The sequence below is a fragment of the Heptranchias perlo genome, chromosome 20, assembly GCF_035084215.1.
Source record: "Heptranchias perlo isolate sHepPer1 chromosome 20, sHepPer1.hap1, whole genome shotgun sequence".
In the NCBI taxonomy this organism is placed as follows: domain Eukaryota; kingdom Metazoa; phylum Chordata; class Chondrichthyes; order Hexanchiformes; family Hexanchidae; genus Heptranchias; species Heptranchias perlo.
The window spans coordinates 36,451,667-36,475,817 of NC_090344.1; the positions used below are offsets into that span (position 1 = coordinate 36,451,667).

The following is a 24,151-nucleotide window of genomic DNA, read 5'->3' on the forward strand; positions in this document are numbered from 1 at the left end:
AATAGGAATCTATGATAAACCTACAGTTTTAAAGGGACACCCCCGACATTTGAAGTATTGTCAAAATTCCAGCCACACAGTCATCAATCGGCGGTTTTACATTTTTCTTTTATTCGTTCATGGGTTGTGGGCGTCGCTGTCGAGGCCGGCATTTATTGCCCATCCCTAATTGCCCTTGAGAAGGTGGTGGTGAGCTGCCTTCTTGAACCGCTGCAGTCCGTGTGGTGAAGGTTCTCCCACAGTGCTGTTAGGTAAAGAGTTCCAGGATTTTGACCCAGCGACGATGAAGGAACAGCGATATATTTCCAAGTCGGGATGGTGTGTGACTTGAGGGGAACGTGCAGGTGGTGTTGTTCCCATGTGCCTGCTGCCCTTGTCCTTCTAGGTGGGAGAGGTCTTGGGTTTGGGAGGTGTTGGCGAGTTGCTGCAGTGCATCCTGTGGGTGGTACACACTGCGCCGGTGTTTAGGGTGGTGAATGGGGTGCCAATCAAGCGGGCTGCTTTGTCCTGGATGGTGTCGAGCTTCTTGAGTGTTGTTGGAGCTGCACTCATCCAGGCAAGTGGAGAGTATTCCATCACACTCCTGACTTGTGCCTTGTAGATGGTGGAAAGGCTTTGGGGAGTCAGGAGGTGAGTCACTCGCCACAGAATACCCAGCCTCTGACCTGCTCTTGCAGCCACAGTATTTATTTGGCTGGTCCAGTTAAGTTTCTGGTCAATGGTGACCTCCAGGATGTTGATGGTGGGGGATTCGGCGATGGTAATGCCGTTGAATGTCAAGGGGAGGTGGTTAGACTCTCTGTTGTTGGAGATGGTCATTGCCTGGCACTTGTCTGGCACAAAGGGGAGAGATACAAAAGGGTCCAGAGGGGCAATTTTTTCACTCAAAGGGTGGTGAGTGTCTGGAACGAGCTGCCAGAGGCAGTAGTAGAGGCGGGTACAATTTTGTCTTTTAAAAAGCATTTGGACAGTTACATGGGTAAGATGGGTATAGAGGGATATGGGCCAAGTGCAGGCAATTGGGACTAGCTTAGTGGTATAAACTGGGCGACATGGACATGTTGGGCCGAAGGGCCTGTTTCCATGTTGTAACTTCTATGATTCTATGATTCTATGAAATGTTACTTGCTACTTATCAGCCCAAGCCTGGATGTTGTCCAGGTCTTGCTGCATGCGGGCACGGACAGCTTCATTACCTGAAGGGTTGCGAATGGAACTGAACACTGTGGAGTCATCAGCAAACATCCCCATTTCTGACCTTATGATGGAGGGAAGGTCATTGATGAACCAGCTGAAGATGGTTGGGCCTAGGACACTGCCCTGAGGAACTCCTGCAGCAATGTCCTAGGGCTGAGATGATTGGCCTCCAACAACCACTACCATCTTCCTTTTGCTAGGTATGACTCCAGCCAATGGAGAGTTTTCCCCCTAAGTCCCATTGACTTCAATTTTACTAGAGCTCCTTGGTGCTACACTCAGTCAAATGCTGCCTTGATGTCAAGGGCAGTCACTCTCACCTCACCTCTGGAATTCAGCTCTTTTGTCCATGTTTGGACCAAGGCTGTAATGAGGTCTGGAGCCGAGTGGTCCTGGTGGAGCCCAAACTGAGCATCGGTGAGCAGGTTATTGGTGAGTAAGTGCCGCTTGATAGCACTGTCGACGACACCTTCCATCACTTTGCTGATGATTGAGAGTAGACTGATGGGGCGGTAATTGGCCGGATTGGATTTGTCCTGCTTTTTGTGGACAGGTCATACCTGGGCAATTTTCCACATTGTCGGGTAGATGCCAGTGTTGTAGCTGTACTAGAACAGCTTGGCTAGAGGCACGGCTAGTTCTGGAGCACAAGTCTTCAGCACTGCAGCCGGGATGTTGTCAGAGCCCATAGCCTTTGCTGTATCCAGTGCACTCAGCCATTTCTTGATATCACATGGAGTGAATCGAATTGGCTGAAGACTGGCTTCTGTGATGGTGGGGATATCGGGAGGAGGCCGAGATGGATCATGCACTCTGCACTTTTGGCTGAAGATGGTTGCAAATGCTTCAGCCTTGTTTTTTGCACTCACGTGCTGGTCTCTGCCATCATTGAGGATGGGGATGTTTACAGAGCCTCCTCCTCCCGTTAGTTGTTTAATTGTCCACCACCATTCATGACTGGATGTGGCAGGACTGCAGAGCTTTGATCTGATCCGTTGGTTGTGGAATGGCTAAGCTCTGTCTATAGCATGTTGCTTCTGCTGTTTAGTATGCATGTAGTCCTGAGTTGTAGCTTCACCAGGTTGGCACCTCATTTTTAGGTACGCCTGGTGCTGCTCCTGGCATGTTCTTCTACACTCATCATTGAGCCAGGGTTGATCCCCTGGCTTGTTGGTAATGGTAGAGTGAGGAATATGCCGGGCCATGAGGTTACAGATTGTGCTGGAATATAATTCTGCTGCTGCTGATGGCCCACAGCGCCTCATGGATGCCCAGTTTTGAGCTGCTAGATCTGTTCTGAATCTATCCCATTTAGCACGGTGGTAGTGCCACATTGGATAGTGTCCTCAGTGCGAAGACGGGACTTCATCTCCACGAGGACTGTGCGGTGGTCACTCCTACCAATGCTGTCATGGACAGATGCATCTGCGACAGGTAGATTGGTGAGGACGTGGTCAAGTAGGTTTTTCCCTTGTGTTGGTTCACTCACCACCTGCCGCAGGCCCAGTCTGTCAGCTATGTCCTTCAGGACTCAGCCAGCTCGGTCAGTAGTGGTGCTACCAAGCCACTCTTGGTGATGGACATCCAGAGTACATTCTGTGCCCTTGCTCCCCTCAGTGCTTCCTCCACGTGGTGTTCAACATGGAGGAGGACTGATTCATCAGCTGAGGGAGGACGGTAGGTGGTAATCAGCAGGAGGTTTCCTTGCCCGTGTTTGACCTGATGCCATGAAATTTCATGGGGTCCAGAGTCAATGTTGAGGACTCCCAGGGCCACTCCCTCCTGACTGTATATCACTGTACCGCCACCTCTGGTGGGTCTGTCCTGCCAGTGGGACAGGACATACCCAGGGATGGTGATGGAAGAGTCTGGGACGTTGGCTGAGAGGTATGATTGTGTGAGTATGGCTATGTCATACTCAGCAGGTGATCAAGAAGGCCAACGGAATGTTGGCTTTTATTGCTAGGGGGATAGAATATAAAAACAGGGAGGTATTGCTGCAGTTATATAAGGTATTGGTGAGACCGCACCTGGAATTGGTGAGACCGCACCTGGAATACTGCATACAGTTTTGGTCTCCATACTTAAGAAAAGACATACTTGCTCTCGAGGCAGTACAAAGAAGGTTCACTCGGTTAATCCCGGGGATGAGGGGGCGGACATATGAGGAGAGGTTGAGTAGATTGGGACTCTACTCATTGGAGTTCAGAAGAATGAGAGGCGATCTTATTGAAACATATAAGATTGTGAAGGGGTTTGATCGGGTGGATGCGGTAAGGATGTTCCCAAGGATGGGTGAAACTAGAACTAGGGGGCATAATCTTAGAATAAAGGGGCTGCTCTTTCAAAACTGAGGTGAGGAGAAACTTCTTCACTCAGGGTAGTAGGTCTGTGGAATTTGCTGCCCCAGGAAGCTGTGGAAGCTACATCATTAAATAAATTTAAAACAGAAATAGACAGTTTCCTAGAAGTAAAGGGAATTAGGGGTTACGGGGAGCGGGCAGGAAATTGGACATGAATTTAGATTTGAGGTTGGGATCAGATCAGCCATGATCTTATTGAATGGCGGAGCAGGCTCGAGGGGCTGATTGGCCTACGCCTGCTCCTATTTCTTATGTTCTTATGTCAGGCTGTTGCTTGACTAATCTGTGGGACAGCTCTCCCAATTTTGGCACAAGTCCCCAGATGTTCGTGAGGAGGACTTGGCAGGGTCGACTGGGCTTGGTTTTGCCTTTGTCGTGTCCGGTGCCTCGTGGTCTGTCCGGTTTTATTCTTATGACTTTTTTTTAGCGAGATTTGACAACTGAATGGCTTGTTAAGCCATTTCAGAGGGTCATTAAGAATCAACCACATTGCTGTGGGTCTGGAGTCACATATTGGCCAGACCGGGTAAGGACGGCTGGGTTCGTTTCCTGTAGGACATTCGTGAATCGGATGGGTTTTTACGACAATCCGGTCGTTTCATGGCCACCATTGCTGGTGCTAGTTTTTTAAATTCCAGATTTAATTAAATTAATTAATTGAATTTAAATTCCCCAGCTGCCGTGGCGGGATTTAAACTCATGACTCCGGATTATTCGTCCAGGCCTCTGGATTACGAGTCCAGTAACATAACCACTATGCTCCTGCACCCGACAAGGACATTATAGCTTTAAGAATCTCCCTTTTGCCTGGAAGGTCACACACTCTCTCTCTGTCTCCCTTAGTACAGCCCAACCCACCAACATTATCATCCACAGTGTGTAAAGAGAACCAGTGAAGTACAATGTTCAGTTCCTGTGGGGAAGTTATTCTAATTTTTTCAGGTAAGGAATCACTTTTTTTCTCATTTAAGAACGACAGAAATATTTAATTTCGACTGTCTCACAGCAGCAGTTTCTTTTGAGAGCTTTAATTTGCACTCATTGTGTTATTTGTAGTTCTCTACCCAGTGGGTTTTAAGAAACATTCCAGGAGACTTGACTGTACCTGTACATGTTTTCTCTGCTAAATCAGAACGTGTCGTTTTATTTTGAGTCTTGATAAAGAATCACTTGGCCCAAAGACAGAACTCCAGTCTCCGCTTTCAGTTCAGCCCCGGTACACAGTCTACTAATAATTCAGTCATTCGTAGAGCTAAGAAATTCTCAATTAGCCAACAATTTGAATTGAGTAACCTAAATGGCACAGCGAAAGTGGGAATTTAGTGCTGAAAAAAGACTTGAATTGTCAGATCATTTGAATTAAGCAACTTTGAATGTAGAAATTCCAAGTCATGGTGACACATGAAGTTTATTAGTTCATCAGGCTTTGAAATTCAAAACTAAAGGCAGATTTTCTTGTATCTGGAACGAGCATATTGTCTCCTCGCTTTTCCAAGAATCCGTGCCTGAAACATGGGTTAAAGTTGATAGCTCCTGACAGAGCTCCCTGGTTTTGGGCTTTGCTGCAGCGAATGCCACACACTGCTGGTAAACGTACAGCCACAAAGAGATTGGACCCTGGGAGCGGAAATTAATGTTCATCGTTCGTTGATCATATTGCGAAAAAAAAATTTAAAACCCCCCCCCCCCAAGTGCGAGGGCCAAGTTGACATTGTCGCTCATCGATTGCTGCGGTGTTAAATGCTCCAGTGACCAGCTTCCAAATTAGGGCTCTCAGCTGCTTCAAGAGCGGTGAAGCCAGTTTTAATGCGTAGCCTTTGAGTGACTTTCCTACTTTAATGAAGAGGCCTCTGAGCAGCAAACGGTACAAAATGGAACCTTGTCCTCAACTTTAAAAGTATCAAGCCCTGTTAAACCTGAAAAGCTGCTTCACACTTGACACTAAAAGGGTTATTTTTAAGATACTAGCAGGAACATCAACAAAAGTTTTTTAAAAAATAATATTTTGATTAGATATGTGGAACTAATTTGTTCTTAAACACCATTAACCTGGGGTGACATTGTGTAAAATGGACTTTGTACAAAGTTTTCTGTCAGATTGTTAGTCGCCGCTCAAAATAAGAAAGAACTTGCATTTCTATAGCGCCTTTCCCGTCCTCAGGACGTTCCAAAAGCGCTTTGCAGCAAATGAAGTACTTTCGAAGTATAGTTACTGTTGTAATGTAGGAAACGCGGCAGCCAATTTGGGCACAGCAAGCTCCCACAAACAGCGATGTAATAATGATCAGATTTTTTTTTTAGTGATTTCAGATGAGGGATAAATATCGGCCCAGGACACCGGGGAGAACTCCCCTGCTCTTCATCGAAATGGTGCCTCGGTTTAATGTCTCACCTGAAAGACGGCACCCCCGACAGTGCAGCACTCCCTCGGTACTGCACTGGGAGTGTCAGGCCTGGATTTTGTGCTCAAGTCCCTGGAGTGGGGCTTGAACCCACAACCTTCTGGCTTGTAGGAAAACTGCTCAAGCAATTAAAACCTAAAAATGTGTGCAGTGGCAACATGTGTCTACTGGATGTTATTGCTGTAAATATTTATGACGTGTACTGGAGGTGCACAGATGCCAGTGAAAAGGCCCTAGGCCCCTTCCTTCAGCAGTAGTTACGTTTATAGGTGATGCCCTTTAACTCTTCCCTCTCACTCCTGCTTTGAGAACGGAATTCCCCGTTTATTAAGCTGAGCGCGATTGCTCACTAGAATGCTAACGTATTAGACTAATTCTAAGTGTAATCTATCCCTAAAAGGGATTTGTTTGGGGGAGCAGTTCCTTCCAAAGCTTCTAAATGATCTCCTGGACTGGTTTCGATCAACTGAGGGGGTCCGGAGAGGAATTTTCCAGTGTTTTTTTTCCTCCCTCATTGGCCCTGGGTTTCTGTCAGAGTTTTTTTCTTGCCTCTTCCAGGCGATTACGTGGCTGCGGGGAGGGGTAGGAGGCGTAGAGTCTTGATGCTCCGGCCATCATGAGTGTGGGGCAGGCTTGATGGATCAGCTGGTCTTTTCTTGCCCGTCATTTGCGCCTGTTATTTACTGTGACACCCACTATAGTCTCCCATTGCTCTGAAAGAGTGAAGACCTGGTGTTTGGGGCCCACTTCCATGGGCCTCGTCGGCTTCCAGTACCTCGCCCAAGAGACCCTCATATGAGACTGGGCGGTGTTTGCCATTTGGTCATGGGGGGCATCATTCCCAGCTCGATTCTCTCCACATCTGGTGACCACAGGGGCGGGGTCACTGGACAGTGGTCAGGAGCAGGAGCCCTAGCCAATCTTCCCTCTCTCTACACCTGAGGCCGAACTCCAACACCCCTGGCATCACCCTGGCTGAGATCAGTACCCACCTGGCTCATGCGGCCTCGCTATTCACTTGCCTAACCAGCTGAGACCATCCAGAGGGCCAATTAGTTACCTTTTTAAATCCATGCTTGAGGGAGTTTAATTAGAGCTGTGTTTAAATAGTATTCCACAATGCCGTCCCAATGAATGGGCGTCAAACATAGCTTAGTGGTTCAAATCCCACCATGGCAACTTTTTTCAAAATTCATTCTCGGGATGTGGGCATCGCTGGCAAGGCCGGCATTTATTGCCCATCCCTAGTTGCCCCTTGAGAAGGTGGTGGTGAGCCCTCTTCTTGAACCGCTGCAGTCCGTGTTGTGAAGGTTCTCCCACAGCGCTGTTGGGTAGCGAGTACCAGGATTTTGACCCAGCGACGATGAAGGAACACCCGATATATGTCCAAGTTCGGATGATGTTAAACATTTTTAACAAACGCCGGAAAGGAAAAGAGAGGTAAAATTATTTGCAAACTTCAGTGAAAGTGGTTCCAAAATGTTCACATCCTGTTATTGCCCTGCTCCTTACTGCACTTCAAAGCCAATTGTAACGAAAAGCACACATCAAGAAAGCATTCTGACTGTATTATCGTTTTGTGAAAGCTTATCCAAGTTCTATCTTTGTTCTTTAATTGAATTCATTTCATGTCTTCACATCCAGTGATGTAATCTGAACTAGGCCAGGAGCTGGTGTCACATACTGATGGGCATTTAATTGCAATGTATTTTGGGAGAACGCAAATCGAAATGAAATGGGTCGGACCGAATATTGATAATCGTTTCCCAGGCTTCACTGAGAGGCTTGGGATTCTGAAAGATATTCTCAAAGGCAGAATTAAAATGTGATTCCGGATGGCAGCTTTGATTAGTGTAAGGGCTGTAGCCTCTTGTGAATTGTGGCTTTCATCTAATTAAATCAGAGAGAAGACCAGTTTGTACATAGTGAAGTATCAGGACTGTAATGTACTCCGACTGTATTCCTGTCACAGTGAGTTATATCTCACTCCCTCCCCCTCCTCCCCACACACACCCCCTGTCAACACAAGATTACACGGGGACCTCAGTATTAGCCCCTTGATTGATGATCCCTGAGGGAACTGATTTTAATAACCTTCCCTTTTAAAAAAAACAGCAATGAGCAGATAATCTGTTTTTAGTGATGCTGGTTGAGGGATAAATATTGACCAGGACACCGGGAAAAACTCCCCTGCTCTTCTTCGAAATAGTGCTGTGGGATCTGAGAGGGCGGACGGGGCCTCGGTTTAACGTCTCAGCCGAAAGATGGCACCTCCAACGGTGCGGCACTCCCTCAGTACTGGCACTGGGAGTGTCAGCCTCGATTTTGTGCTCAAGTCTCTGGAGTGGGGCTCTAACCCATGACATTCTGACTCAGAGGCGAGAGTGCTGCCCACTGAGCCTTTAATTTCCGTATCAGCTGAAGGCACACGATTGGGTTGGGTCTACAATGACAACTTGAGGGCTTATTTCTCAGACAGTACTTTGGTCATTATTTTTTTGGGCATCTGTTGAAATTATGCCCTTCCCGTTTGTTCAGTAACTTTGCTGTACTGGAGGTCTTGCAGAAACTGGAGCAATAAGTCGGCATTCGCATTTGATGGAACGGGTGCACCGTTCTTAATTGTGCCTGCGTCCGACTAAGAGGGGACTTTGGCCAGTGAGAAGCAGAATCAACGGCCTCAATCTTAACCCCCCTCCCCCGTCAGGCGAGGGGTTAAAATCTTGACAATCGAAATCCCGCCTCCAACCCACCACGTTCCCGGTGATATTAACGGCGGTGATACAGGCCCTGGATCAGGCTCCCGTTAAAGGCAGACGAGGGCCTTACTTAAGATTCAAAAGCTGTGGCCTGAGGTAATTTTAAGGTCCACCCAGGGGGAGCCCGGCAGCAGAACCATGGTGGGAGGAGCCGACTGGCCTGGTAAGGCCCGGGTAAGTTTAAAACTTACCCTCTCTTTGAACTCCTTGTGGGCCAGGAGGGGCGGGTGAGCTTCCCCCTAGGGCCCTGTCCCCAGCTCCGGCCTCCCCACACCTCACTCCCGATCTTCGGGGAATCCTTTGACGTGGCGTTCCCATGCACCCCCGCCCCAACCCACCAATCTTCAGGGAATCTTTTAACATGGCGTCCACCCCCGCCCCCCCCCCCAACCCAATTGCTGAACATGAGGAAAGGCTCAGCCTCCCCCCTCCCCACTGCGATGCGGGGGGATTCACCTCCGCCCACTGATCGGGCCTGGTGTCGGCTGGGAGTCCGGGAATTTTATTTAAATGAGGCCCGGCCGCTACGATCGGCAAAGCGTCCATGTCCCCGAGCTGGCTGGGTTCTTTGCCTGCTACCGGGCTTCACCACACCCTTCCCGCCTAGGGTTGCCAACCCTCCAGGATTGCCCTGGAGTCACCAGGAATTGAAGATTAATCTCCAGGACCACGCTGCAAGCAAAACCCAGGAGAAAAATCATCGGGGTGTTAAAGAAATTGTGTGTATTTTATCCATTTTCTTTGAACACTTTCATTTATTAGTTATAAAAGTATCGGTGTTGAGGGGGAGGCTGTTTGATGGTCAAGAATCATCCATTTGAGTCATGTAGAGTCTGTTCATTTTCCAATTGACGTGGGAAGATGGTGTGCCGTGTTGGGTGACCAGTAGTGGGGGCGTGGCAGCGGGAGGCACGACATCATGTAATAAAACCTCCAGGAACACATCAAGGCCACAGAGTCAAGATTAGGTCATTTTTGACTCAGCAAGTAGGGAAAACCACAGCGAGTCACTTGTAGTCCATCCACATCAAAGAAAAGACAAAGGCCCAGGCAACAGGCCACTGGCCCTGGTGCCAACTGGAGAATGATGCGGGCGAAGCAGGCCCGAAAGAGGCAGGAGAAAATAACCTTGGACAAGCTTCCTCTCACCCCTCCCAAGGTAGGATGCAGATTCGCTCAGTTTAAAAAAAAAACTAGTTCGCAGACCGACAGTATTAATGGACACATGAGCTAAGTCCTTCTCTTATCACTCGAAAATATCCCTTCAAGTAAACAAGAGATTTAATTTTCGATGAGAAACCAGAAGCTTAGCTCCCCTCGGTTTCGCTAATCTCGCTTAATCCCCACCAATGATGTTGGGAAATGTGAGAAGACTGGCTTCAGCGCTGGGAGACAGAAATTCAAGTCATCCTTCCGGCTTGTCCTTCCAATCAGCTGAATGTTGACATTTCAACCATTATCATCTTGGAAAAGGCAATGGGAAGGAAACGTTAAGCCAAATAATTCATCTCAATGTTAACTGGAGCAAAACGGGCTTAACTCAACACCACATGTTAAAGCAAATACCTGTGATGCGCGATAAGCCCCATGTCAGCACCAGGAAGCAGAGTCTTCTTATTCCATGCAGAACTCCAACTATCTTTACGTAAATAGAGCAGAATGCAATTGGTAGCAAGATACAAGTCAGCAACACCGCGCCTTGCACCTCTCTCCCTCTCTCTCTTCCTCCACAGAAAAGTCTGGGTTTTGCCTTATACATCCAACTTCCCCCCTCTCCTTCCCCAGGGATAGGAGGGGCCAGAACCTCACCTCCTCACAGCCCAGCCTCTTGAGATGGTTACACCTGGTACACACAAATCTTTGAAGAATCCTCTGCCCCCAGAGGGCTGTGGATGCTCAGTCATTGAGTATATTCAAGACTGAGATCGATAGATATTTTGGACTCTAGGGGAATCAAGGGATATGGGGATCGAGCGGGAAAGTGGAGTTGAGGTAGAAGAGCAGCCATGATCTTATTGAATGGCGGACCAGGTTTGAGGGGCCGTTTTATAAATCACTAGTTAGGCCTCAACTAGAGTCCAGTTCTGGGCACGACACTTTCAGAAGGATGTCAAGGTCATGGACAGGGTGCAGAGGAGATTTACTAGAATGGTACCAGGGATGAGGGACTTCAGTTATGTGGAGAGACTGGAGAAGCCGGGATTGTTCTTCTTAAAGCAGGAAAGTTAAGGGGAGATTTAATAGAGGTGTTCAAAATTATGAGGGGCTTTGATAGAGTAAATAAAGAGAAACTATTTCCACTGGCAGGAGGGTCGGTAACCAGAGGACAGATTTCAGATAATTGGCAAAAGAACCAGGGGCGAGATGAGGAGAAACTTTTTATGCAGCGAGTTGTTATTGTCTGGATGCACTGCCTGAAAGGGCGGTGGAAGCAGATTCAATAGTAAATTTCAAAAGGGAATTGGATATACACTTCAAAAGGAAAAATTTGCAGGGCTCTGGACAAAGAGCAGGGGAGTGGGACTAATTGGATAGCTCTTTCAACAAGCCGGCACAGGCACGATGGACCGAATGGCCTCCTTCTGTGCTGTACGATTCTATGAATTCTTGTAGAAAAACATTTCTGACAGTCTGTAATTATTAAATTGTACTGTTTTTGAAATATTCTTAATTTCATTCAATGAAGTCAGGCTCAATTCTTTAGAGATTAAAGGGATGTGTCACATCCAGATGTTCATTTCCCCAGCCAGCATTAATCACTGTCGTTTACTCGTATTTTTTCCCTTCGACAGGTGTCGTTTTATTTGTCTGCAACGCTCTGGAAAACACAACTTCAATGTTGACCGGTGAGTAAGTGGCTTCCATTGTTAGTTTGACACTTTATGAACGTTTATTTTAAACCTCCAGGGTCGCTTTTCAAAGGACGACCTTCTCAATAGAAACATAAGAACAGGAGCAGGCCATTCAGCCCCTCGAGCCTGCTCCGCCATTCAATTAGATCATGGCTGATCTGTACCTCAACTCTGTTTACCCAACTTTGCTCCATATCCCTTGATACCCTCACCCAACAAAAATCTGTTGATCTCAGCCTAGAAAGCTCCAATTGACTCCCAGCGTCCACAGCCTTTTGGAGGAGAGAGTTCCAGATTTCCACTACCCTTAGTGTGAAGAAGTGCTTTCTAATTTCACTCCTAACTAGCCTAAGCTCTAATTTTAAGGTTAAGCCCCCTTGTCCTGGATTTTCTCCCACCAGAGGAAATAGTTTCTCCATAACTACCCTATCAAATCCTTTTAACATTTTAAACACCTCGTTTAGATCACCCCTCAACCTCCTAAACTCAAGGGAATATTGGGGTCGTGCGCACAAATTGCAAAAACGAGAATCAGTTTTATTGTCTTCAAGATTTCAGTGCCTCAGTCCTGAGCCTCACTGACCTGTTTTCTTTCCCCATTTGGGGAGTGGGAGAGAAGACCACAAGCAATCTTGAAATAGCACCTTGAGACACCAGCCCACGGTTGCCCAATGCAGTTCTGTCAAATCCCTCTGCCGTGCCACTTTAATGGCAACAGCAACTTCAAGAAATGGGGTCAGCCTCTCCGTCAAGATAGTAGACAAAGGGCTTGTTTGTCGACTATCTTAACGTTTGCACACTGATACCTCAGAGTGGGGGTAATTGTGACCTTGTGCGATAGTGTAAAACGGGCAATGTCGGATCAGCTGCCGGTTATACATCTCTTCCCATTTTCACTTCCATTGATGTCAGAGAGAGAGACTTGTAACGTGCGCCCAATTCACACTATCGCTCAAAGTCACAATTACACCCAGTGTCATTTCAAGACCAAAGTGCACACAAGCGAGAAAGAAAGAAAGACTTGCATTTATATAGGGCCTTCCGCGACCTCAGGCATGCAGCCGCTGTTGTAAAGTAGGGAAATGCGGTAACCAATTTGCACATAGCGAGATCCCACAAACAGCACTGAGATAATGATCTGTTTTATGGTGATGTTGGTTGAGGGGTAAATATTGGCCCAGGACACCAGAGGAGAACTCCCCTGCTCCTCTTCAAAAATAGTGCCATGGGATCTTTTACGTTCACCCTCATCTTGAATTTTTGAGAAGGAATGAATTACAAAATCCAGGCAGTTTAGGGCTGATTCCCCACTGGGCAAGGGTCATAGGGGCCAGCAGCATTCGATTTTCCATCAGTTCATTTAAATTAATGGATAATCAGTGTTGGGGGGGGGGGCTTTGGGGGCTTGCGATTTCTCGACCAGTACTCACTGAGAGCTCCCGATTGGGAGGGAAATCGGTCGACCTAACGTATTCTGAGTCAGACCAATCACGGCAGGGTTTGAACTCCCGCGGGATTCTCCCCATTATCCTCTGTAACTTTGGCAGAAGATCCGCAGAATTCCAGGAGGAACGCTGTAAATTCCAGCCCAGCGTCTTCAGTGGAACGTGAGCACATCATCGAGGTTGACGCTAAGGGAGGGCTGCATCCATGCCGTGGCCCTCTGACACATCCTTAGCAACCATTAGGACTTGGGAGAAGTAGTCAGTAGTTTTCGCAACACATGAGGGCACATTTAAGAACATAAGAATTAGGAGCAGGAGTGGGCCATAAGGCCCCTTGAGCCTGCTCCGCCATTCAATCAGATCATGGCTAATCTTCAACCTCAACTCCACTTTCCTGCCCGATCCCCATATCCCTTGATTCCCCTAGAGTCCAAAAATCTATCTATCTCTACCTTGAATATACTCAACCACTGAGCATCCACGGTGCTCGGGGGTAGAGAATTCCAAAGATTCACAACCCTCTGAGTGAAGAAATTCCTCCTCATCTCAGTCTTAAATGGCCAACCCCTGCGACTATGTCCCCCCAGTTCTAGACTGTCCAGCCAAGGGAAACAATCTCTCAGCATCTACCCTGTCAAGCCCCCTCAGAATCTTGTATGTTTCAATGAGATCACCTCTCATTCTACTAAACTCCAGGGAATATAGGCCCATTCTACTCAATCTATCCTCCTAGGATAACCCTCTCATCCCAGGAATCAATCTGGTGAACCTTCACTGCACTGCCTCTAAGGCAAGTATATCCTTCCTCAGATAAGGAGACGAAAACTGTACACAATATTGCAGGTGAGGTCTCACCAAAGCTCTCTACAATTGTAATAAGACTGCCTTACTTTTGTGGAATAAAACTCTACAAGTAGAGTAAAACTCTACAACTCCACATTACTCTTGTAATTTGCCTGGCACTTAATCAAAGTTGAACTGAAGAAAAAAGAAAGAAGGACTCGCATTTATACAGCGCCTTTCACGACCTCAGGACGTCCCAAAGCACTTTACAGCCAATGAAGTACTGTTAAAGTGTAATCACTGTTGTAATGTAGGAAACGCAGCAGCCAATTTGCGCACAGCAAGCTCCCACAAACAGAATGTGACAATGACCAGATCATCTGTTTTAGTGATGTTGGTTGAGGGATAAATATTGGCCAGGCCATCAGGGAGAACTCACCTGCTCTTCTTCCAATAATGCCATGGGATCTTTTACGTCCACCTGAGAAGGCAAACGGGGCCTCGGTTTAATGTCTCATCTGAAAGACGGCAACTCCGAAAATGCAGCACTCTGTCAGTACTGCACTGAGAGTGTCAGCCTGGATTATGTGCTGTAGTCTCTGGGTTGGGACTTGAACTCGTGACCTTCATGACTCAGAGGCGACTGAGCCACGGCTAACACCTAAAATGTTCCCCTTCAGTGACATCACTCACACTTGAGGAGTTAATTAGCTTCCGGGCAATTTTCTGTCATTAATGGAGGCCAACGTCATAATCTGTGCACCCAAAAGGCTTGACTTTGTATATTCGAAGAATGTCTGTCTTTTCTCACCTACCTAAGCCTACAAGGCTTCTAAATACATCGTCAGCTCCACCTGTGGTAAGCCTGCCAGATCTCTAATACTGATTGTAAAACTGATGGCAGGGATAGAGTTTGCTATTCACAGCCTCAGGCCATCCCACAGCATTTCGCAACGAATGAACTACTTTTGAAATGCAGTCACTGTGGTAGCGCACGTAAACAAGACAGCCAATTTACACATGGGAAGATCCCAGTTAATCTAGGTGGGGTTTGGCGTTGGTTGAGTGAGGCATGTTGGTCAGGACTACAAAACTCTCTGCTCTTCTTTGAATAGCACTGGAGATCTTTTACATCCGCCCGAAGAGGACTTCGATTTTATCCGATAGATGGCACCTCCGACAATGCAGCACGCCTTCAGCATTACGCTGAGGTTTTAGCACGGATTACCAACTCAACTTTTGAAGAGGGGCTTGATCTCACAGCTTTCTGACTTAGAAAGAAAGAACTTGCATTTCTACAGCGCCATTCACAACCTCAGGACTTTCCAAATTGCCTTACAGCCAATGAAGTACTTTTGAAGTGTAGCCAATTTTTACACAGCAAGCTCCCACAAACAGAAATTTGATAATGACCAGATCATCTGTTTTAGTGATGTTGGTTGAGGGCTAAATATTGGCTAGAACTCCACTGCTCTACTTTGAAATAGCGTCATGGGCTTTATTACATCCACCCGAGAGGGCAGACCAGGCCTTGGTTTAATGTCTTGCCTGAAAGCTCCGACAGTTCAGCACTCCCTCAGTACTTTACTGGAGTGTGGGCAGAGATTTTGTGCTCAAGTCTCTGGAGTGGGACAATTAACCCACGGCCTTGCTGACTCAGAGGCAAGAGTGCTACCGACTGAGCCAAGCAACCACACAAAGAGATGAGGCATCGTGTTACAATAATGGTTCTGAGCCTCCGCAATTATAGCAACAGCATGAAATCACCACTATTAGGAACAGACATTCCTGAGACCTCTTTAAGATGTGCTGTAAATAATAGAAATTATTGCTCCATTGAAATTGTGCTCCATGGAGATCTGACAACACAACAGCTGTGACATTGTACCGCATGAGGCACAGATTCAGTTGCAACTCAGATGGGCGGGATTCAACTGGGTATTTTTGGGTATCTTCACAGAAGCAGGTGTGTTTACCTTCATTATAATCTGTCCTCATTTACAGTGTCCTACATTACAACTTTTCCGAACACATGCACTTTGAAAGATCACAAGTTTCTCAGAAGGCTGCACAGGAATTCCCATTTGAAACATGATCTGTCTTTCTCAACCTGTAAAGATTATGCAATTTATATTCCTGGATTTTTCTTCACTGAAAGTTCTCGATTCATTTCAGTGACTCATATCCCAGGGTAACACATACATACTGCAGTAGGACCGGAGGTTAGAAAGTGTCCGTGCAGAAATCATGCGTTTAAAATGATGAAAGGATGGGACAGAGTAGATAGAAGCAAACTGTTTCCAGTAATTAAAATTCTCATCCTTGTTTTCAAATCCCTCCATGGCCTCACCCCCCCCTTATCTCTGTAACCCTCCGCGATCTCTGCACTCCTCCAATTCTGGCCTCTTGCGTATTCCCGATTTCCTTCGCTCCACCATTTGCGGCCGTGCCTTCAGCTACCTAGGCCCGAAGCTCTGTTATTCCCTCCCTAAACCTCACTGCCTCTCCTCCTTTAAGACACTCCTTAAAACCTAACTCTTTGACTAAGCTTTTGGTCACCAGTCCTAATCTCCTCACGTGGCTCGGTGTCAAATTTTCTCTGGTAACGCTCCTGTGAAACGCCTTAGGACGTTTTACTACGTTGAAGGCGATTTATAAATGTAAGTTGTTATTGTTGTTGTAGTTGAGGGGTCAAGAACGAGGGCCCATTGATACAAGATTAAATGTAAGATATTTAGGACAGAGAGCAGGAGAAACTTTACCCAGGGAGTTGTGAGGCTGTGGAATTCACTTACGGGGTTAATGGTTGAGGCAGAAACTATGTCAACATTTAAGATTAGATTGGATAGGTGGATGAAGGAAACGAAGATGAAGGGATATGGGAAGAGGGCGGGTAAATGTGATTCGGACTATTTGCTCGCGTGGAGGGTTAACAGTGACATGGACTGGATGGGCCGAACAGTCTGTTGTAACTTCTATGTATTTCTATGTAAACTATTAGCAATGGAGGCAGCATCTGGGATTGCATTGAGAACATAAGTCGTCCTCAACTTTTACAATTGCAACTTTTACAATTGCAACTTTGATGGCTCTGAGTCAGAAGGTCGTGGGTTCAAGCCCCACTTCAGGACTTGACCACATAAGCTAGACTGTCGCTTCAGTGCAGCCCTGAGGGATGAGACGTTAAATTTAACGCAGTCTGCCCTCTCAGGTGGATGCAAAAGATCCCATGGCACCATTCAAACAGTTCTCCCCAGTGTGTTCTGGCCAATATTTATCCCTCAACCATAAGAACGTAAGAAATAGGAGCAGGAGTAGGCCACATGGCCCCTCGAGCCTGCTCCGCCATTCAATCGGATCATGGCTAATTTTCGACCTCAAACTTCACTTTCCTGCCCGATCCCCATATCCCTTATTCCCCTGGAGTCCAGAAATCTGTCTGTCTCAGCCTTGAATATATTCAATGACTCAGCATCTAAAGCCGTTTGGGGTAGAGAATTCCAAAGGTTCACAACCTCTGAGTGAAGAAATTCCTCCTCATCTCAGTCTTTAATGGCTGACCCCTTATCCTGCGTCTATGCCCCCTAATTCTAGACTCTCCAGTCATGGGAAACAACCTCTCAGCATCTACCCTGTCAAGCCCCCTCATAATCTTATATGTTTCAATTAGATCACCTCTCATTCTTCTAAACTCCAGAGAGCATAGGCCCATTCTACTCAACCTTGCCTCATAGGACAACCCTCTCATCCCAGGAATTAATCTAGTGAACCTCCATTGCACCACCTCTAAGGCAAGTATATCCTTCCTTAGATAAGGAGACCAAAACTGTACACAGTACTCCAGGTGTGGTCTCACCAAAGCCCTGTACAATTGCAGTAAGACTTCCTTACTTTTGTACTCCAACCCCCTTGCAATAAAGGCCAACAAACATAGGAACATAGGAACAGGAGTAGGCCATTCAGCCCCTCGTGCCTGCTCCACCATTTGATAAGATCATGGCTGATCTGTGATCTAACTCCATATACCTGCCTTTGGCCCATATCCCTTAATACCTTTGGTTGCCAAAAAGCTATCTATCTCACATTTAAATTTAGCAATTGAGCTCGTATCAATTGCCGTTTGCGGAAGAGAGTTCCAAACTTCCACCACCCTTTGTGTGCAGAAATATTTTCTAATCTCGCTCCTGAAAGGTCTGGCTCTAATTTTTAGACTGTGCCCCCTACTCCTAGAATCCCCAACCAGCAGAAATAGTTTCTCTCTATCCACCCTATCTGTTCCCCTTAATATCTTATAAACTTCGATCAGATCACCCCTTAACCTTCGAAACTCCAGAGAATACAACCCCAATTTCCATTTGCCTTCCTAATTGCTGCTGTACGTGAATGCTAACTTGTTGTGTTTCTTGTACAAGGACACCCAAGTCTCTCTGAACACCAACATTTAATAGTTACTCACCATTTAAAAAATATTCTGCTTTTCCATTCTTCCTACCAAAGTGAATAACCTCACATTTCCCCACATTATACTCCATCTGCCACCTTCTTGCCCACTCACTTAACCTGTCTATATCCCTTTGCAGACTCTTTGTGTCCTCCTTACAGCTTACTTTCCATACATATCTATCATCTGGTCGTTATCTCATTGCTGTTTGTGGGACCTTGCTGTGCGCAAATTATCTGTCATGTGTCCCTACATAACAACAGTGACCAAACTTCAAAAGTACTTCATTGTCTGTGAAACATTTGAGACGTCCTGAGGTCATGAAAGGCGCCATATAAATGCAAGTCCTTTCTTTCTTCACTTTACACTCAGGGTGGTGAACCTGTGGAATGGACTGTCCAGGGAAGCAGACAGTGTGGAAAATCTTAAATAAGAATGGGACAGATATTTGAGCGAGTGGGTGATGGAGAAGGATTAGCTTTTGGATATGGACTGCAGTTCCTCGCCTGTGTTCTGATCATTCTGTTAAAACCGCAATAGGAAATTGCTACATACAGGAAAGCACTCTGGTGATTAATTGCTTTAATTTCTTCAAAGAATTGGATTGCAATATCAAACACTGTTTCTAAGTGGAGCATTTTTTCTGGGCAGCCAGTTGCACCATGGATGTGCAGTCATGAGGGCAAGATGTCGAAACAGTTGTATCTTAGCTCCCCAAACCAGCATCTCAACACTTGTTGCCAAGGCCACACATAAGAGGCCTCTTGGCAGAGGTGTCAGTGGAGATGCCAGTGGAACTCAATCCAAGTACTGGGTCAGTGGCAAAACTTAAACCATGAGGAAACCCTTATATTGCTGTTCCAAGATGAATCCGATCATTAGGACGTATTGTGCTTTTGTCAGCTCCAGGCTTGACTATTCTGATCCTCTCCCACCCTCCGTAAACTTCAGCTCATCCAAAACCCTGCTGACTGTACCCTAACTAGCATCAGGTCTCGATCACCCTTCACCCGCTGTGCTCACCGACCTACAATGCCTCGATTTAAAAATTCTCATCCTCGTGTTCAAATCCCTCCATGGCCTTGCCCCTCCCTATTTCTGTAACCTCCTTCAGCCCGACAACCCTCCAACATTTCTGCATTCCTCCAATTCTGGCCCCTTGTGCCTCCCCGATTTCCTTCGCTGCTCCATTGCCGGCCGTGCCTTCAGCCATCTAGGCCCTAAGCTCTGGAATTCCCACCCTAAACCTCTCCAACTCTTTCCTCCTTTTAAGAAGCACCTTAAAACCTACCTCTTTGACCAAGCTTTTGGTCGCCTGTCCGAATATCGGTGTCACATTTTGTCCGATTGCACTCCTGTGAAGAGCCTTGGGTTCGTTTTACCACATTAAAGGCGCTATATAAATGCAAGTTGTTGTTGTTGTATAAAACTGGCATAACAACTGAACAACACGAGCCTGACCTCCTCCTTGCCACCCCCCACCCCACCCCATCCTCTGGCTACACCAGTAAGTGGTTTGTAGAATGTGCTGCCAGGTGAAGTCCAGACACATACCTGGCGTATTGCGCGCGGAAGGACCAGTGGTTACGACGCGGCTCTCACCGCCTCGGAGACCCGTCACCTCACACAACCCTCCGGGAAGAGGCAAAGTGCCGGTTAACGCATTTCCACCACGTCTGCACCCTGCTCATGGGAAAAGCAGAACAGGCCACTTTCTCCGCTGTGCAGTTCCACACCTGCGCTGCGAGGACAAATTGTAGAAACAAACCGGCTTGTGGAGACTGTGGGAATTTCTGCAGCCAACCTGTAGGAATAGGATGGTATATGAGCTGGAGTGTGCTCGTCATCACTGAGAAGGAAGACCTGCACTGATACAGCGCCTTTCACAACCTCAGGACGTTCCAAAGTGCTTTACAGCCAATGAAGTACTTTTTGAAGTCTAGTCGCTGTTGTAATGTAACGAAAAGCGGAGCCAATTTGCGCACAGCAAGATCCCACAAACAGCAATGAGATAATAACCAGATAATCTGTTTTTTAATGATGTTGGTTACGGGGTAAATATTGACCCGGACACAGGGGAGAACTCCTCTGCTCTACTTTAAATAGTGCCATTGGATCTTCTACATCCACCTGAGAGGGCAGACGGGGCCTCGGTTTAACGTCTCATCCGAAAGACGGCACCTCCGACAATGCAGCACTCTCTCAGTACGGCACTGAAGTGTCAGCCTGGATTACGTGCACCATGTTATCCTGCATTATAAACAAGCAACTGGACAAACCAGCTCTGTATTACAAATGGCAAGATTGGAAGAATCAAACGAGCAAAAATTGTTTTATGAAGCTTGTAGTTCTTGTACCTGTTGATGTCACTCGTAGAAGATTGTTTCCCTGACATTAGTTCGAGACAGCGGTCAAATATGGGATGGCTCTGAAACAAATCACCTTTGGCATTTTCATACAAAGATTTAACAAATTAGCAGATTACCTGTGGCGGTGCTCACAGCGAGTCAGAGGTTTTGCTAAAGTGAGACTTCTGAGGTGTGACAGCTAAAGTGTGACAGGAAGTAAGTGCGACACTTGTCGGAAGGGTGTCCTATATAAAAGACTTTTGATGTATTATATACACAATACACATGTTTAGTCGTAGAGCAAGAATATCGTAGACTATCAAAAGGGTAAGTGACATTTTTGCTTGTTTGACTCTGACAGTTGTGCCATTTGTAATACGGAGTGGGTTTGTCCAGTTATAGAACCATAGAATCATACAACATAGAAGGAGGTTATTCGGCCCATCATGCCTGTGCTGGCTCTCTGAAAGAACTACCAATTAGTCCTACTCTTTCCCCATAGCCTTGCAAATTTTTCCTTTTCAAGTGGAGAACCAAATCCCCTTTGAAAGTTACGATTGAATCTGCTTCCACCGCCCTTTCAGGCAGCGCATTCCAGATCATAACAAGTCGCTGAGTAAAAAAAAATTATCCTCATCTCTCCCCTGGCGTTTTTGACAATTATTTTAAATCATTAAACAGTTGCTTGTTTATAATGCGGGAAAACCTGAAGCGAAGGCTTTTGACCTCAATTAGAGGCATGTTGTGAGTGGGAAGATTCCCTCGTTACACGTGTGTGTTCAGTGTGCTCCATGATCTTGACAGAGACCGATATGCGACGACCTGCTGATTTGTTTTTATTAACCGGCTGGCAACTTGTAAATCTTTGCAAAGACGTCCAACCGAGATCTACCTCGGGCGGAACTCTGGAAGGTATTTCGAGAATGTTCCAATGTTATTTCCCTCATTGTTGGAATGTCGCAGAGAACCTGAAATAGGTGTTTGCCGGATGGATCAGCCTCCTGAACCCTCGGCCACAGATCATGTGTGAATGGAAGATTCTGTCAGTCAGTACGACAATCTACAAGCCACATTATTGCTGGCTGCTTTGAGACGTTTATGGGTAGCAGGCACAATACACTCAAGTGATTTCAGACTGGAAATTATTTTAAGAAACAAAAAAGTGATAGAATCGGAAACAGGTCATTCAACTCATCCAGACCCCACTAGTATTTCTCCCCAAAGGAGCCACCTAGTCTAATCCCGCTCTCCTGCTCACTCCCTATACCCGTTAATATCCCACCTAGTCTAATCCCACTCTCCTGCTCAATCCCTATACCCGTTAATATTCCACCTAGTCTAATCCCGCTCTCCTGCTCACTCCCTATACCCGTTAATATCCCACCTAGTCTAATCCCACTCTCCTGCTCAATCCCTATACCCGTTAATATCCCACCTAGTCTAATCCCACTCTCCTGCTCAATCCCTATACCCGTTAATATCCCACCTAGTCTAATCCCACTCTCCTGCTCACTCCCTATACCCGTTAATATTCCACCTAGTCTAATCCCACTCTCCTGCTCACTCCCTATGCCCGTTAATATTCCACCTAATTTAATCCCACTCTCCTGCTCACTCCCCATACCCGTTAATATTCCACCTAATTTAATCCCACTCTCCTGCTCATTCCCCATACCCGTTAATATCCCACCTAATCTCCCACTCTCCTGCTCACTCCCTATACCCGATAATATTCCACCTAATTTAATCCCACTCTCCTGCTCACTCCCCATACCCGTTAATATCCCACCTAATCTCCCACTCTCCTGCTCACTCCCTATACCCGATAATATCCCACCTAATTTAATCCCACTCTCCTGCTCACTCCCCATACCCGTTAATATCCCACCTAGTCTCCCACTCTCCTGCTCACTCCCTATACCCGATAATATTGCACCTAATTTAATCCCACTCTCCTGCTCACTCCCCATACCCGTCAATATCCCACCTAATTTAATCCCACCCTCCTGCTCACTCCATATACCTGTTAATATCCCACCTAATTTAATCCCGCTCTCCTGCTCACTCCCTATACCTGTGAATATCCCACCTAGTCTAATCCCACTCTCCTGCTCAGTCCCTATACCTGTTAATATCCCACCTAGTCTAATCCCATGCTCCTGCTCATTCCCCATACCCTTTAATATCCCACCTAGTCTAATCCCACGCTCCTGCTCATTCCTCATACCCTTTAATATCCCACCTAGTCTAATCTCACTCTCCCACTTACTCCTCCTACCCTTTAATACACCTCTTTTACAAACAGCTATCTAATTCCTCATTAGAAGAATTTAATGGGCTCTCCTTCAACAATAGTTTGTGGCAGAGAATTTCACATTCCAACCACCATCTGACAAAAGACATTTTCCTAACCTTCCCTTTAATGACTACGTGCTCTCTCATTATCGTCTCAATGGCCAGTGGAAACAATTTCTCACTATTTAGCTCATCACAACTCTTCATAATCTTGAAGACCTCGATCAGGTCATCTCTTAACCTTCTCATGAAGTGAAAAAACCTGAACAGATATCTCTTCATAGCTAACTTCTTCCCTGAATGACTGGTTAATGCTGTGGAACTCTGCCCTAATGGGGACCAACGCTGAACATTTTCAGATTTAAAATTAAATTAGGTGACTAATTTCCATTCCCTCCCAACAACGTTGACCAGCAGCGTGAAATCAATTAGAAGCGTGAAAATCCCATCCAATTAAGCAAGAGACAGAATGAGGGAAATAAGGCTTGAAGAGAAGCTTATTTTCACCATTGATTTCCTCATTTTGTCCCTGCCTCCAGCCCCCACCCCCTCTCCCCCTCCACACTGCCCTCCTCAGGTGGGAGGACCAACGAACCAGCCCAACAAAACCCTCAAGGACATAACCAATGCCTCAACTGGGCAGGATTGAATATTTTCCCTGGCTAATATTCAATCGCTCCCTCAGCTGACTGAGGTAAGACTGGCAAGGACAGTTACTGACTTGTTAATACAGCAGATTTTTTGAAAACAGCAACTAAAAGGCACTGCAGAGCGGCGTGGAAATGCAACTGTTAAGTAACTGATTGAAATCTGAAAGTTGAGGCTTCTCTGTTTTGTCTAGTCATTGGTGCCACTTTGAGGTCTGTGTGATGGTCATTTTAGCTGCAGTGAGTGGGGAGAGACTAACTCAGTTCAACGAAACACTGCAACCGAAGGACAGGGAATGAAGATTCATTTCCTGGTGATGGTTCAGCCCTGGAATAAATCCAGAGTCAATGCGGTGTTAGCTTGGAACCTGGAGTCACTTCCCAATGAGGCGACTGCGGAATGGCGGGTGTGGTGATATATCAGCACATTTGGATCCGGCCTGGGACTCACTTCAGAATCCAAATCTTCATCACTTATTCCCCAGAATGCGCTCCCGGCAGGTTCGCCATCGTGTTGAGAGTGCGATTTCGTAACTTCCCCTTGGCTCTGCTTTCTGACCAGCGAGAGTGCATTCTCACCGGCCGTAAGATGCAAGTAACTCAGTTCTCCCGATTGGAC

At 46.5% G+C, this 24,151-nt stretch overlaps 1 protein-coding gene across 1 annotated transcript in view; it reads left to right on the forward strand.

The window, feature by feature from the left end:
- Positions 1-4,404: 4,404 nt before the first annotated feature.
- LOC137335702 (protransforming growth factor alpha-like) overlaps positions 4,405-24,151 on the forward strand; it is a 44,314-nt gene continuing 24,567 nt past the window's right edge. The window contains exons 1-2 of the mRNA XM_068001002.1: positions 4,405-4,502; positions 11,514-11,567. Of these exons, the coding sequence (XP_067857103.1) occupies positions 4,463-4,502; positions 11,514-11,567 (94 nt within the window). The 5' untranslated portion in view covers positions 4,405-4,462. The remainder of the gene's footprint in view (positions 4,503-11,513; positions 11,568-24,151) is intronic.